The following is a 16,827-nucleotide window of genomic DNA, read 5'->3' as shown; positions in this document are numbered from 1 at the left end:
TACATGCTTGGTTTCGGTAGTAAGTGGCTGGTAGGAGGTCTGTTACATGCTTGGTATCGGTAGTAAGTGGCTGGTAGGAGGTCTGTTACATGCTTGGTATCGGTAGTAAGTGGCTGGTAGGAGGTCTGTTACATGCTTGGTATCGGTAGTAAGTGGCTGGTAGGAGGTCTGCTACATGCTTGGTATCGGTAGTAAGTGGCTGGTAGGAGGTCTGCTACATGCTTGGTATCGGTAGTAAGTGGCTGGTAGGAGGTCTGCTACATGCTTGGGTAACTAGTCATTACTGCATGGGCCCTGTTGCTTGTAGCTGCTAATGATGCATAGTGATCGACCACAATATGAGGATAAATAATTTGATCTAAAGAAAGTTTTCCTTGGCAGCTTAAGGGAGAGAGGTGTGAGGTGTTAGCTGACACTCCCCAGTCTTAAAACCCATTCCTCACAGTGGCTAATTCCCCTGAGCCAGATTTAAGATGAAGTTAGTATTGATTGGCCCTGGTGTTACATGTGAACGATAAGATGCAAGGTGTGCTGTGTCTTGCTAATAAAATTTGGACCTGTGTTCTTTGCAGATTGAATATTGAGCTGGTAAGATGTGATGAGCAGTAAAACAGGTGCGGAGTAATAGCCAAGATGCAGGGAGCTTTACTGGCCTCAGGATGGGGGATGAGACCCACACACCTCCTCTCAGGGTAGAGCTGGGCTAATCCCCGCAGTGGGTAAGAACCTCCGCCATTCTCCGTGTAGGATTATGGCTGGAACACAGACACTGATAGTTTCGACTGGGTAAAGGATCCTGTCGCCATTTGAAATCACCACCTTGGTTTAATGTGTGCCATTAGCTATTGTCTCATGTAGTCATCGTATCAGAGTCTCCTCACAGAGGAAGACAAGGTCTTGTGTTGTTACTTCATCTCACAGTTTTATAGGAAAGTCTATTTAACAGATTTGACTTCAGGCTAAAAGCTTGTCCTTGAAGATGTTGTAAGCTGGTACAGGAGTAATTATAGAAGCTTCAACAACGGGGTTTGACGCAAACATTAAGTTTCAGCAAATAATTCATGAAGATTACTGGCATACCAATGATCACTAACATAGGCGCACTGAAATTGAAGATGTGCCGGTTTCTTCAAACTGCTGAACTTTTTAACGATCACTATCTTCGACATAATACAAAGAGTCCCATGCTATCTCCTCATGTTAAACCAACAGACATTCCTGTAAGACACGAATTGCAAAAAGATTTTTGTGAAATATTTCAAAGATCAAATTATGATAAGAAATGGCGAGGATAGAGCCGTGCCTGTCCTTGATGAGAAGTCCATGTGCCCACAACATATTGACGACTGTGTAAATATGCTTTACCAAATGTCAGTTTTAACATTTAGTTCTTGATTATTGATCCTTACAATCATTCATATACTGATACTACTCCGTTTATCCAGGTGAGCCCAATGTCAACCAACCAAACACTAATTGAAAGACAATGTATCCCAGACAGAGAGACCCGTGAAGGTCCGGGGTGGAATAGGTCTTCAGCATCACATGCTTGCCGCCGTGAAGATCCGGGGTAGATTAGGTTTTCAGCAACCCATGCTTGCCGTGAAGATCCGGGATAGAATACGTCTTCAGCAACCCATGATTGCCATGAACATCCGGGGTAGAATAGGTCATCAGTAACCCATCCTTGCCGTTAAGATCCGGGGTAGAATACGTCTTCAGCAACCCATGCTTGCTGTGAAGACCTGGGGTAGAACAGGTCTTCAGCAACCCATGCTTGTCGTAAAAGGCGACTATGCTTGTCACAAGAGGCGACTAATGGCATCAGGTGGACAGGCTCACTGATTTGGTTGATACATATTATCGTGTCCCAATTACGTGGATTGATGCTGATGATGTCAGTCACTGGACTGTCTGGTCCAGATTATTATTTATAAATTGCTGTCATATAGCTGGAACATTGCTGAGTGCACCGTTAAACAACAAACAAAGAAACAACCCGACAGAGAACACCTGCTGCTCAAATCACTGCAAGCAATGAAGTGAACGGATTACTATGTCCATGTCAAAAGTCTTGAACACTGAACACTAAAGACCTCACCTTCACCCAGAAAGGATATCATGATGCAATATTCATTACACAGAGTTGGTCATCGGTGTTACAATCTACATCACCTCAATACTAATGTGCTTAACACAGATGCAATGCCAATGAAATAACTTTTATCTCCAAAAGACAAAAAAATAACCTTCGGAAAAAACTTAGATTAGTTTAACTGCATCCCAGCATCTACTGACTTGCAACATGGAGGCACATTGATTTTCAATAATCAAGCTTAATTACTTTTCCTATTTAACTATTGAGCATTGAAAGTGGGAAATCTATTTTACATACTTAACACTTTCGTTGATTAGAAAGTTTCTTCGCACAAGCCCAACAGATGGTTCTTCTTCCTAGTTCAATTCTAAGCCAGTAAAATCAATTGTACCTTTGAAGATTATTGTCATGTTTTGTACCTGAGACATGTTGAGTGTTGGCAAAGTTCTTATGACAAGTGTTGTCTCAGATCAAGGGCTATGTTCCTGTAATGAGCAGTGATCATTGCAAAGTCAGGCTGAAACAATTCGCAAGTGTACCACAATATTGACATAATAACACAAGATACAGCTCAAGATACACCAAACTGCCACCCACCAAACTGCCAACCCACCAACCTACCACCCATCGAACTGCCACCCACCAACCTACCACCCACCAAACTTCCACCAACCAACCTACCACACACCAACCTACCGACCCACCAACCTACCGACCCACCAACCTGCCACACACCAACCTGCCACCCACGAACCTGCCACCCACGAACCTACCACACACCAACCTACCACCCACCAACCTACCACCCACCAACCTGCCACCCACCAACCTACCACCCACCAAACTTCCACACACCAACCTACCACACACCAACCTACCGACCCACGAACCTACCACCCACCAACCTGCCACCCACCAACCTACCACCCACCAACCTGCCGACCCCGGCAACCTACCAACCCACCAAACTGCCGACCCACCAAACTGCCGACCCACCAACCCACCAAACTGCCGACCAACCAACCCACCAAAATGCCGACCCACCAACCCACCAAACTGCCATCCACCAAACTGCCGACCCACCAACCTACCACCCACCAACCTGCCGACCCACCAAACTGCCACACACCAAACTGCTGACCCACCGAACTGCCAACACACCAAACTGCCACCCACCAAACTGCCGACACACCAAACTGCCACCCACCAACCTGCTACCCACCAACCTGCCGACCAACCAGCCTGCCGACCCACCAAACTGCCACCCACAAAACCACCGACCCACCAACCTGCCACCAACCAACCTGCCGACCCACCAACCTGCCGACCTACCAGCCTGCCTGCCAACCCACCAACCTGCCACCCACAAAAATGCCACTAACAAACCTGCCACCCACAAAACTGCCACCCACAAAACTGCCGACCCACCAAACTGCCGACCTACCAGCCTGCCACCCACAAAACTGCAACCCACAACCCTGCCACCCACCAACCGGCAGACCCAAGTGTAGGATGTTACCAAGGAACTGTTATGGCTTCTCTGTTGCCATGTGCTAATGAATGGGAAACTGGTTTTCTTGCTTTGCTGCAGAAAGGTTTTGCATGCAGATGTCCAGTGAAGCAACTTGTCAAAAGCCTGTCAGCCTGAGTCAGTTCATATTACATGTTCTAAGTATCCAGAGGGCTAGTTTGTTTGTAGTGTAATCTGCATAACATCAGTCTGTAAATAATTAAGTCTGGACCAGACAATCCAGTGATTGACATCAGGAGCATCTGTCAATGCCGTTGGGATATGATGACAGGCAATCCACCAAGTCAGCGACCCTGACCACCCAGTCCTGTGCCTCTTACGACAAGCTTGGGTTACTGAAGACCAATTCTGACCCTGATCTTCATTGAGATCCTGAGGGCTAGTAGAAGGTCAAGCTTTTCAGGGTGGTCAACATGTCATGAGTATTCAGCCTTTTCAGGGTGGACAACATGTCATGAGTATTCAGCCTTTTCAGGGTGGACAACATGTCATGAGTATTCAGCCTTTTCAGGGTGGACAACATGTCATGAGTATCCAGCCTTTTCAGGGTGGTCAACATGTCATGAGTATTCAGCCTTTTCAGGGTGGACAACATGTCATGAGTATCCAGCCTTTTCAGGGTGGACAACATGTCATGAGTATTCAGCCTTTTCACGGTGGACAACATGTCATGAGTATTCAGCCTTTTCAGGGTGGACAACATGTCATGAGTATCCAGCCTTTTCAGGGTGGTCAACATGTCATGAGTATTCAGCCAATTGTTGAACACAATCCACAAAGCAGTTAGGGATGTAAGCTGGTTTGTTTGTTTCTTAATTCCTGTTTAAAGCCTCACTTACCAGCCTGTAAATAATTGAGTCTGGACCAGGCAATCTAGTGACTGGTGTTCTGAGCAACAATTGATGTGGTCAAGGTACGCTGACATGCCATCAAGCAGGCCACCCAGTCAGACCACCAGATGCAGCAAGTCAACCTACGTGAAAGTAATAGGAACGAGAGGCCAAGTTCAACTAGGCAGATTCAAACTTATCTTCAGTAGAACTTAGTATATAGTTTTTGTCTGAGGTTTCAGGACAGAACAAATTTTTACTGCATAGGGGTGTAGGACCAGTGACAGTTGCAGACTGTAACCATGGTAAACCAAGATAAATAAAACAAAGAGAGTCAGCATTTATAGACTCGAGTTGGAACAAACACCTGAGGCTGAATATACTTCACCATACAAGTACAATCACAAATCAATGCAAACCTAATTTCTTCACCAGGGGGAATTAAAGTTTCTAGACTTTCGTTGTCCCCCAGAAACTGATTCTGGGACCTGGCCGGAGAGTGGAACATGTTTCTTTAATGCTGACAGACAGACCTAGCAAGTTGAACTAAGTTTCACACCCTCACCACTGGCTGTGTGGCCATCCATCTTCATTCCCATACACCCAGTGAGTTACTTTAACCAGAGACAACTTTGGTCGGTGCTGCGCGGACTCGAGGGCTAGAAAACTGTCCTAATTAACCTGTGAACTGCCCACTCCCTGGAGAAATAAAGAACCAGTCTAAGACGGAGGGGAACCACACCCGAGACAATTAGATTTCTGTTGTTCAATAGCACAAGGAGCAATTTGTGTGTGTGGTGTGCATGTGGGGTACTGTCATCAATTAAACAACAAACTTGCCCATGTTGGCCTGGTTGGCATGCAACAGACTACAACTTGGCAGTGACAGAAAGCTACAGGGACGTGTGTTCATTGATTGGACAAGTTGGGGGAAAGTTGCAGTTTTTCTTGTGCTCTTTTTGTTGATGGTTTTGTGTTACTTGTAAAACCTATTATGTCAGTGAGTGATGGTTCTTGGCATCTGGTGATGTGTGGCTTGAGTCCCACCGTGTAGACATCAGTGCCTGACTGCATCACACCTTGAGTTTATCTTAGAAAACTTAATTTTAAAAAATAACAGCCCCAGCAATAGAAACAAACAATTACAGTCCACTGGTCCTTATAATTATAACATACAGCAAAACCCCTGAAAATGGCAAATTTCCACTGGTTCTTATGATACTTTAAATTTCCAGCGGTAGAAACTAACAGGTTTGATCCACTAGTCCTTATAATGATAACATATAGCAAAACCCTTAAAAGGGGCAAATTTCTACTAGTCCTAATGATACCTTAACTATTGGACAGTTTGGCAAGGACTACAGGACTAGTGCCAATTTCTACCTTTAAAAAAAAATGGCATGGAAGATAAAATATAGATGTGAGTCAGTCACCAGTGGCTGATGAAATCTTACCAGACCTGTGACAGGCAGGTACAGGGACTTCTCACAAGGTCATACATAGCTTCAACCATGGCTCCTTTGTGTTCGACCATGGTCTAACTATCGGAATTCTTAGTCAAACACTACTTGGCAATGACCAACGATTAGACACTGGGTCCTAGCTGTCTGTCTAGCCTCTACATCATGGCAGTCATGTCAGGGTGGGACAGATTATTTTTGTATTTGTTGTTCAATGATGACGACGACCATGAACACTGGCTTATAACCCAGTAGACAACCATGAACATTGGCTTATTACCCAGTAGCTAACCATGAACACTGGCTTATAACCCAGTAGACAACCTTGAACATTGGCTTTAAACCCAGTAGACAACCATGAACACTGGCTTATTACCCAGTAGCTAACCATGAACACTGGCTTATAGCCCAGTAGACAACCTTGAACATTGGCTTTAAACCCAGTAGACAACCATGAACACTGGCATAGTACCCAGTAGCTAACCATGAACACTGGCTTATAACCCAGTAGGTGACCATGAACACTGGCTTATTGTCCAGTAGGCGACCATGGACACTGGCTTATTACCCAGTAGCTAACCATGAACACTGGCTTATAGCCATGTAGACAACCATGAACACTGGCTTATAACCCTGTAGACAACCATGAACACTGGCCTATAACCCTGTAGACAACCATGAACACTGACCTGGTAGGCGACCAGGTGTGTTCATATTCATTGCCTTAATTCAATGCTAAGTGTCATCATAGTAGCAATTAAAAAACATTAATCATTTCTTGCAACCTCTTGAAAGTCTGCAGTTAGCATCCAGTAACATTGTCAACACCTTGCTTGACATCGGTATAAAGATCTACATCGAAACATCGCAGCATTTACAGTAACTAAAGAAGTTGGGATTCATAAATTGTGTCTACTTTGTTATCCGTAAACTTCTAAGTAATGCCTATCAAACAATTTAAGTAGGTATAGTTACTTTTGTTTATGAGGCATGAGAAAGTTAAAATGTCTAAAACTACCCTCATTACAAATGACATTATGTTTGCTTCTCAAAGTTCTGATAAGTGAGACAGAGAGCATGTGTAAAGGTTAACGTTTCTGAGAATTGCTTCTCTCAAGTGAAAAGACCTCACAATAGTGCCACTCCACAGTAGCTCACTTGAAAGTCAAAACTGTCAACAACAGCCACTTATCACTCTTGCTACAGCATTAATATTCAGATACTTTCTGCAAAAATACTGAAGACAAAAAAATACTTTCAGAGATGAAGTTGATATAGCCAAAAACAGTAAACTACGGTTATAATGAACTCAAAAGGACCACTAAATTTAGTTTGTAATAACCGTTGTTATATAGAACAAATGGCCAGGAATAAAAACTAAGTTTGTTATATCGGTCAATTTGTTATAAGCGTGTCCGTCATAAACGTAGTTTACTGTATGTATTTTGACAATCAGTGTCTCGCAAGTGCTTGCCTGATATAAATCAGTGTCTAGTAGGTGCTTGATTTGACCTATTTTGTCTGGACCAGACAACCCAGTGATTGACATCATAAACATCAATCAATCACAAACATCAAACCACGCAATTGGGATACGATTACATGCATCAACCAAGTCAGTAAGCCTGACCATCCGATCCCGTTAGTCGCCTCTTACAACCAGCATGGGTTGCTGAAGATCAGTTCTAACCCGGATCTTCACTGTCTCAGTGTCAGTGTCTAGCAGGTGCATGAGTAACCTATAAATCGGTGTCGAGCAGGTGCTTGGGTAACCTATAAACCAGTGTCTAGCAGGTGCATGAGTAACCTATAAATTGGTGTCGGGCAGGTGCTTGAGTAACCTATAAACCAGTGTCTAGCAGGTGCATGAGTAACCTATAAATTGGTGTCGAGCAGGTGCTTGAGTAACCTATAAACCAGGGTCTAGCAGGTGCATGAGTAACCTATAAATCAGGGTCCAGCAGGTGCTTGTTTGACCTATAAATCGGTGTTGAGTAGGTGCTTGAGTAACCTATAAACCAGAGTCTAGCAGGTGCTTGTTTGACCTATAAATCAGTGTCTAGCAGGTGCTTGTTTGACCTATTAACCAGTGTCTAGCAGGTGCTTGTTTGACCTATAAATCAGTGTCTAGCAGGTGCTTTTTTTTATCTATAAATCAGTGTCTGGCAGGTGCTTGTTTGATCTATAAATCAAGTGTCTAGGAGGTGGTGCTTGTTTGATCTATAAATCAGTGTCTAGCAGGTGGTGCTTGTTTGATCTATAAATCAGTGTCTAGCAGGTGCTTGTTTGATCTATAAATCAGTGTCCAGCAGGTGCTTGTTTGATCTATAAATCAGTGTCTAGCAGGTGCTTGTTTGATCTATAAATCAGTGTCTAGCAGGTGCTTGTTTGATCTATAAATCAGTGTCTAGCAGGTGTTGTAATCTCTGGCTGGCGTACATGGTGGGAGACTCCTATAGAACCACCCACACTGGAAGTATCTCTGGCTGGTGGTGCACAATTTGAACATGATGATTGATGTTCTTTTATCCAGAACAGGAAACAAACATGATAGATGAAGCAGAAACAACAATAAAGGAAAGCCATTAATCACAATTATTTCATCTTTATATTGGATCCAACAGGCCATACTACTTCATCACTGCTACACATAATGATGGCAGACGTTAACCTGATCAGAGTCCGTACTTTCAGAGAACATCACCTGTATCCAGCTTAACTCTCATTCCCGCATGCACCCCTGCCTCTAAAGAACCCAGATAACTGATAGAATAGTCATGCAGGGCTGGAGTGAGTGAGTGAGTGAGTGAGTGAGTGAGTGAGTGAGTGAGTGAGTGAGTGAATAATCGATTGATCTGCTAAAATGCACTGCGCTATAAATACTGTGAAACCAAACTAAGTAAAGACTTAACAGTCAGCTCGGCACAGCCTGGATGACCTACGGGAAACAGTTATACACAAATATATATATAACTATACATTCATACATTCCTGTGAGGGGTCACTGCCATGCACAACTGACTGCACAACTGACTGCACAACTGCTGACTTGCTATAGTGCTCTTTGTCTCAGATGGCACTGCTTTATGCTTCACTGGTCAAGCTAGTCTCTAAGATCGTTCATACAATAAAGTTTCTATTGTGTCTTAATAATCATATATCAACATGAATCACATTCATAATCATAAAAATGCAGAAAATGTACAATCTGAACATGGTCAGGAGGTATTAGTTGACAGATTATGCACTAGTAGGGGGGCGATACACCGAAGCTCCGGTGCATCAAGATTTCTTACTTCGCGATGCAAGTATCGACCATAAACGCACACTAAGTAGAAAGTATTGATTGTTACCTTAAATGAATTCTTTAACAAATGTTACACCAAAAACATTTTACTATTGAAAATGAGTAGTAAAAACATAAATATTTTTATCCATTGCACCATACTTGACACTACCAACTGTTAATCGTTTGTGTGTCAGGTATTTGGCCATTCTATGAAAAAGATGGCACCACAGAGAAGAGCGTGTGCAAGTATCGTGATACATATCGGATAGTGAGCAAGGTATCGTGATATTTGTTAGCATATTGGACATTTTCTGTCAATGCATTCATGTTTCAACTTTGAAACATTTACAGATAATTTAACATACATGTTTTTGAGTTTCCTTGTACGAAGTATGATATGTTGTACACTCGGGACTTGTTATTATGTAACACAGAGACATAAATACCAGGATATCTTCTTTGGCTTTGGCAGTTTCAACATATTAATCAAGGGGAAATGTGCTGTCCTCAAACAGTTTCAACATATCAATTAAGGTGAAATGTGCTGTCCTCAAACAGATTCAACATATCAATCAAGGGGAAATGTGCTGTCCTCAAACAGATTCAACATATTAATCAAGGTGAAATGTGCTGTCCTCAAACAGATTCAACATATCAATCAAGGGGAAATGTGCTGTCCTCAAACAGATTCAACATATCTATCAAGGTGAAATGGGTTGATCATCATACAACATGGCATAATATACCCTTATACAACTGCACTAATACCACAAGCATGGCATGATATACCCTTATACAACTGCACAAATACCACAGGAGTGATAACAAGCTTGTCCATGTCCCTTCACTGGATGGGTGGATGGGTGGTTGAGTGGTTGAGTGAGTGAGTGAGTGAGTGAGTGAGTGAGTGAGTGAGTGAGTGAATGAGTGAGTGAGTGAGTCAGGGTGTCAGTGTGGGTGTCAGTATGTGCGTGTTTCGGGTGGGTTAGCTATATTTCACACACACCATTAACAATATCAATCAGAGGTGAAGGAGGCGACAACCATTTCTGAACTTTAATGTTTCCAGTGATGAAGTAAAGTTCAACATAGATGATTTATGTCGCCCTGAATGTCGCCAGAACCAAGTACTCAAAACTCACTTTACCAGTTTCCACAAAATCAGATACACCAGCTGCTGCCTGGTTCATCAGGAAGTGTTCTATTGGCCTGTTGGCCGTGTGTTCACCACTTCATCCACAAAGCATGTCGGGCCACATTCCCATTGGTCGGCCAACATGCACCTGCACTCTGATGAGGCGGCCAACCATTGTATGGCAATAAACAGGACGAAATAAACTATATCACAAAACGGAGCGAACTGTATTACCATGCACACTCATGCTCAGATCTACAAGGAATACTAGCAATACTGATGAAAGCACTCATCTTGCATCAACAACTAACTGCAGTTGCCTGCACTTGTCCTCACTCCACATAGGCACATACTAGAACAGAATAATCCAAGTTCACATTCAGCTGTATAGAAATACTCAGTGCACATAACAGTCACAACACATCCTCACAATGGGAAATTCTCCCGGGCCTCAGGATACCCTTGACTTCAGAATTACTTGGGTTAATGGGCTTGTGCCAGTTTATATCTCTGATGCTATTTCTTTTTTTGTTTGCATTATAACATAAGATTGACAACATGATCCTTGAAAAATCCTAGTTTCTGCCTGACTAAATACCAGATTTCAGAAACACTGTAAATATTTGGCACACAAGTATGGTTTGAAGGATTCAAACATGATACCATTGTCACTGACTGATACACTGATGATACCACTGTCACCGAGTGATACTGTGGTGATAACACTGTCACTGACTGATATTGCGGTGATAACACTATCACTGACTGATACACTGATGATACCACTGTCACCGAATGATACTGTGGTGATAACACTGTCAGTGACTGATATTGTGGTGATAACACTGCCACTGACTGATACACTGGTGATAACACTGTCACTGACTGATACTGTGGTGATAACACTGTCACTGACTGACATACTGTGGTGATAACACTGTCACTGACTGATATTGTGGTGATAACACTATCACTGACTGATATACTGGTAATAACACTGTCACTGACTGATATTGCGGTGATAACACTGCCACTGACTGATACACTGGTGATAACACTGTCACTGACTGATACTGTGGTGATAACACTGTCACTGACTGATATACTGATGATAACACTGTCACTGACTGAAACTGTGGCGATACCTATGTCACTGACTGATATACTGGTGATAACACTGTCACTGACTGATATTGTGGTGATAACACTGTCACTGACTGATACTGTAGTGATAACACTGTCACTGACTGATACTGTGGTTATAACACTGTCACTGACTGATATACTGATGATAACACTGTCACTGACTGATACACTGATGATAACACTGTCACTGACTGATACTGTGGTGATAACACTGCCACTGACTGATACACTGGTGATAACACTGTCACTGACTGATATACTGATGATAACACTGTCATTGACTGATATACTGATGATAACACTGTCACTGACTGATACATTGATGATAACACTGTCACTGACTGACATACTGTGGTGATAACACTGTCACTGACTGATATTGTGATGATAACACTGTCACCGACTGATATACAGATGATAACACTGTCACTGACTGATACACTGATGATAACACTGTCACTGACTGATACTGTGGTGATAACACTGCCACTGACTGATACACTTGTGATAACACTGTCACTGACTGATATACTGATGATAACACTGTCATTGACTGATATTGTGGTAATAACACTGTCACTGACTGATATATTGATGATTACACTGTCACTGACTGACATACTGATGATAACACTGTCACTGACTGATATACTAATGATAACACTGTCACTGACTGATACACTGGTGATAACACTGTCACTGACTGACATACTGATGATAACACTGTCATTGACCTATATTGTGATGATAACACTGCCACTGACTGATAAACTGGTGATAACACTGTCACTGACTGATATTGTGGTGATAACACTGTCACTGACTGATATATTGATGATAACACTGTCACTGACTGACATACTGATGATAACACTATCACTGACTGATATACTAATGATAACACTGTCACTGACTGATACACTGATGATAACACTGTCACTGACTGATATTGTGGCGATAATACTGTCACTCACTGATTTTGTGGTGATAACACTGTCACTGACTGATTTTGTGGTGTTAACACTGTCACTGACTGATATACTGATGACACTGTCTTTAAAAGATATAGTGGTGATAACACTGTCAGAAACTGAAGAAGTTCCATAAACATTTGCAATATACGCAGTTATGTTAATATTGCCACCATCAACACACTTGAACATGTGACGATTCATATAACAATACTAATGTCACAACTGTGGTTCACACACTGGTAAAATGACTGCTATGTTTGTCTGGGCACTTGGGACTCTGCAGACCATCACTTTCTGGAGGCTGACAGAGTTGTGTCCCTTTGATTGGAATGCTGCCACACAGTGAATAACATAACACATGATCAATTCACTCAGGGAAACACAGCAACTGCGAACCTCAGACAAATAGGAAATACAGTGGTAGAAACTAACAGTTTTAGGCCCCTAGTCCTTATAATCATAACACATTGCAAAACCCTTAAAAATGGCAAATTGTTACTCGTCCTTATGATACCTTAACTATTGGGCAGTTTGGCAAGGACTATCAATGTTGATAATATTTTGTTTGTTTAACGCTGCACTCAGAAATATTCCCACTATATGACACTGATATTTAAATAACCGAGTCTGGACAAGACAGTCCAGTGATTGATATCATGAGCATCAATCCACGCAATTGGGATCATTGACATGCATCAACCAAGTCAACAAGCCTGGCCACGCGATCCCGTGAGCTGCCTCTTACTAAGGAGGTCCTGACTGTTCTACTATCAGTGTTGAAATTAAGGAGGTCCTGACTGTTCTACTATCAATGTTGATATTAAGGAGGTCCTGACTGTTCTACAATCAATGTTCATATTAAGGAGGTCCTGACTGTTCTACTATCAATGTTCATATTAAGGAGGTCCTGGCTGTTCTACTATCAATGTTGATATCAACAAGGTCCTGGCTGTTCTTACAGTGTTGATATTAAGGAGGTCCTGACTGTTCTACTATCAATGTTGATATTAAGGAGGTCCTGGCTGTTCTTACAGTGTTGATATTAAGGAGGTCCTGACTGTTCCACTATCAGTGTTGAAATTAAGGAGGTCCTGACTGTTCTACTATCAATGTTGATATTAAGGAGGTCCTGGCTGTTCTACTAACAGTGTTGATATTAAGGAGGTCCTGACTGTTCTACTATCAGTGTTGAAATTAAGGAGGTCCTGACTGTTCTACTATCAATGTTGATATTAAGGAGGTCCTGACTGTTCTACAATCAATGTTCATATTAAGGAGGTCCTGACTGTTCTACTATCAATGTTCATATTAAGGAGGTCCTGGCTGTTCTACTATCAATGTTGATATTAACAAGGTCCTGGCTGTTCTTACAGTGTTGATATTAAGGAGGTCCTGACTGTTCTACTATCAATGTTGATATTAAGGAGGTCCTGGCTGTTCTTACAGAGTTGATATTAAGGAGGTCCTGACTGTTCCACTATCAGTGTTGAAATTAAGGAGGTCTTGACTGTTCTACTATCAATGTTGATATTAAGGAGGTCCTGACTGTTCTACAATCAATGTTCATATTAAGGAGGTCCTGACTGTTCTACTATCAATGTTCATATTAAGGAGGTCCTGGCTGTTCTACTATCAATGTTGATATTAACAAGGTCCTGGCTGTTCTTACAGTGTTGATATTAAGGAGGTCCTGACTGTTCTACTATCAATGTTGATATTCAGGAGGTCCTGGCTGTTCTACTATCAATATTAAATAGGTGGACCACTAACACCTGGCTGTACTGAACAGAAGATACAAGACAGGGGGACCGCTATCACCTGGCTGGACTGAACGAGAGATACTACAAGACAAGGGGACCACTATTACCTTGCTGGACTGAACAAGACATACTACAAGACAGGGGGACCGCTATCACCTGACTGGACTGAACAGGAGATACTACAAGACAGGGGGACTGCTATCACCTGACTGGACTGAACAGGAGATACTACAAGACAGGGGGACTGCTATCACCTGGCTGGACTTAACAAGACATACTACAAGACGGGGGGGACCACTATCACCTGGCTGGACAGAACGAGAGATACTACAAGACAGGGGGACCGCTATCACCTGGCTGGACTGAACGAGAGATACTACAAGACAGGGGGACCGATATCACCTGACTGGACAGAACGAGAGATACTACAAGACAGGGGGACCGATATCACCTGGCTGGACAGAACGAGAGATACTATGGCTCGATGGAATGAGAAAAACCATGCTTATGTTACTAGCTACTGGTGTGAAGGCATTGTGTATTCATGGCTTTCGGCCATGGGAGCTGTGCCAGTTTACACTTGTCAGAGGGGTACTTTCATTTTTGTGGAAGCCTCTGTGGCTGAGTGGGTTAGATCGCTGACTTTGTGTGCTGACGATTAGGTGCCTTACTCTGGCAAGTGTTGGTTCGGATTCCGGACGGGACTCACAACACCCCCAAAAAGTACGAGAATCTGTACTTGACTAAGAAAGAGTTCTCCCAAATATAACATTTGTTAGACCTACCCCTGTTCCTCCATGAGTTCGTGCATCTCCATACACTTGAGTTCCACTTTCCTCTTGCGCTCATGTTCCAGGATGTCCTGGTTGGGTTGTTTCAGCAGGGACTGGTCCAGTTTTCGGATCTCCTCTTCAGACTTATAGTCCACACGGTCCTTGTGCTTGCGGACAAACGACAAATTGCGTTGGACAAAGCCATTCGTGCCGCTACCCCGAGGGGTAGTCAGGCCAATGCCGTTATACATCACTTCACCTCCTGTAGTATGCTGGAAAGGAGAGTTGATCAATGTTAACATAAGAAGACAAGCAATATTCCAGCTTTATGACAGCAGCCTGTAAATAATCTAGTCTGCACCAGACAATCCAGTGATTATTGTGAGCAGTCCACTTAATGCATCATCACACCCTGAACTTAAGCTTGAACCATAATAGGTCAGGGCAGAGCCATTCTTTCTTACACTAGGCAAGTGGGTAGTGAAAACTTTATTTCCCTAACATATGAAATGAAACCAAATAAGAGGTTTATATATGGTTTATTCTTTGTGATAATGCTGATTATATCACTTTTTCAAGTCTTAGTCGTGATATATTAAAACACGATTTTTTTCAACTGAAAAAAAGATAGTACTATTATCATGTTTGTGCAATATTGATAATCAGAGAGCTCCAGATGAGCTGCGTATTTGCATAAAATATGCATCAGGAATGCATTAAAATAAAATCCAAGCGTATCAAATACCCAATGAACATTACAGATACGCTACAAAAATAAACTTGTGCGTATCATCAAAATATTGTGAAGTACCCTGCATATTCGATAAGCAAATCAGCAACTTATTTTGAAATTATAAACGGGCATTCCGTCAAGCTTGCCAAACTGCACGATGACAGTTACATCATGATCATCCGCCTTTGCACTTTGGTGCACTTTGGTGGCAGATTAGTGTAGCAATGAATCACACTGACACAACCCTGCTTGGCCCCCATTACAACATTTGTATAGTAGAACATGCTGAATCGGAGTACTTCTCCTTGCCCTTAGGATATCATTAGGACTATTTGCAGGGACTGTGCAAGTTTCAATGGCTGAAATTATGGTCAACGAATGTAAACATGCTAAAATATTTAATTCATTTTCACATCTACAAGGGGAGTTCATGATATGAGTGCTTTAGTAAAGTGGCCATATCTTATGCATATGTTCATCAATACAAAATATGAAGGATATATAAAATCGTACGCGATACATTACTCGTTAGGTGCCATATCACTAATTTTAAATCCATGTCTCTTCTACATACATAGGCCTATATCTTTGTTGTGTCTCGTGTTTATGTTTTGTCACACAAAACCAGATTGTCTGGGGACAGCGAGTGCCTGGCCGTCGAAAGCCCTTCATGCAAAAGAACATAAACGTTTACCTTTGTCTTGTTTCAATATTAACAACTAGAGCACATTTTCAGCCGTACTTCACTTTCTACACTCTCATTTCGGCAAAATGGTGATACATGTGAACTGCGCATGCATAAATTTGTCAGCGCCATCTACTTCACAAAGAGAGAGCACTCTAATCCCCTCTCATCATCAGCGTGGTCCACTGTCTGTCGTTAGCAGCTGTTAAGGTGCCATTACCCAGGTTCAAAGCTTGGGGCGCCCGTCGAGCGGAACATTCATTTCAGAATTATCAACGTTTTCATATATATATCAACATCTGAAGAGATAATAATTCTAAGACTGAGCGCAATTTGACAAGGAAACGTTTTGGTATCTTTAGAATTGTCTCTAAAACATTGTGCAGCCGATAAAACAACATTATTCCTTCACT

The 16,827-nt window shown here is 42.3% G+C and overlaps 1 protein-coding gene across 3 annotated transcripts in view; it reads right to left on the bottom strand.

The window, feature by feature from the left end:
• The window catches only part of LOC139472497 (serine/arginine repetitive matrix protein 2-like), a 103,355-nt gene extending 86,802 nt beyond the window's left edge, over positions 1-16,553 (bottom strand). For 2 of the 3 annotated variants that reach the window (XM_071254974.1, XM_071254975.1), the window contains exons 1-2: positions 16,424-16,553; positions 15,009-15,268 (exon numbers count right to left, since the gene is read on the bottom strand). In XM_071254974.1, the coding sequence (XP_071111075.1) occupies positions 15,009-15,247 (239 nt within the window). In that variant the 5' untranslated portion in view covers positions 15,248-15,268; positions 16,424-16,553. The remainder of the gene's footprint in view (positions 1-15,008; positions 15,269-16,423) is intronic. The other variant, XM_071254976.1, reaches the window with a different exon arrangement.
• Positions 16,554-16,827: the final 274 nt, after the last annotated feature.

Source organism: Haliotis cracherodii, unplaced genomic scaffold (genome assembly GCF_022045235.1).
Source record: "Haliotis cracherodii isolate W230 unplaced genomic scaffold, xgHalCrac1.p SCAF_24, whole genome shotgun sequence".
NCBI classification, from domain to species: domain Eukaryota; kingdom Metazoa; phylum Mollusca; class Gastropoda; order Lepetellida; family Haliotidae; genus Haliotis; species Haliotis cracherodii.
This window is presented reverse-complemented; position numbering and strand designations above follow the sequence as displayed.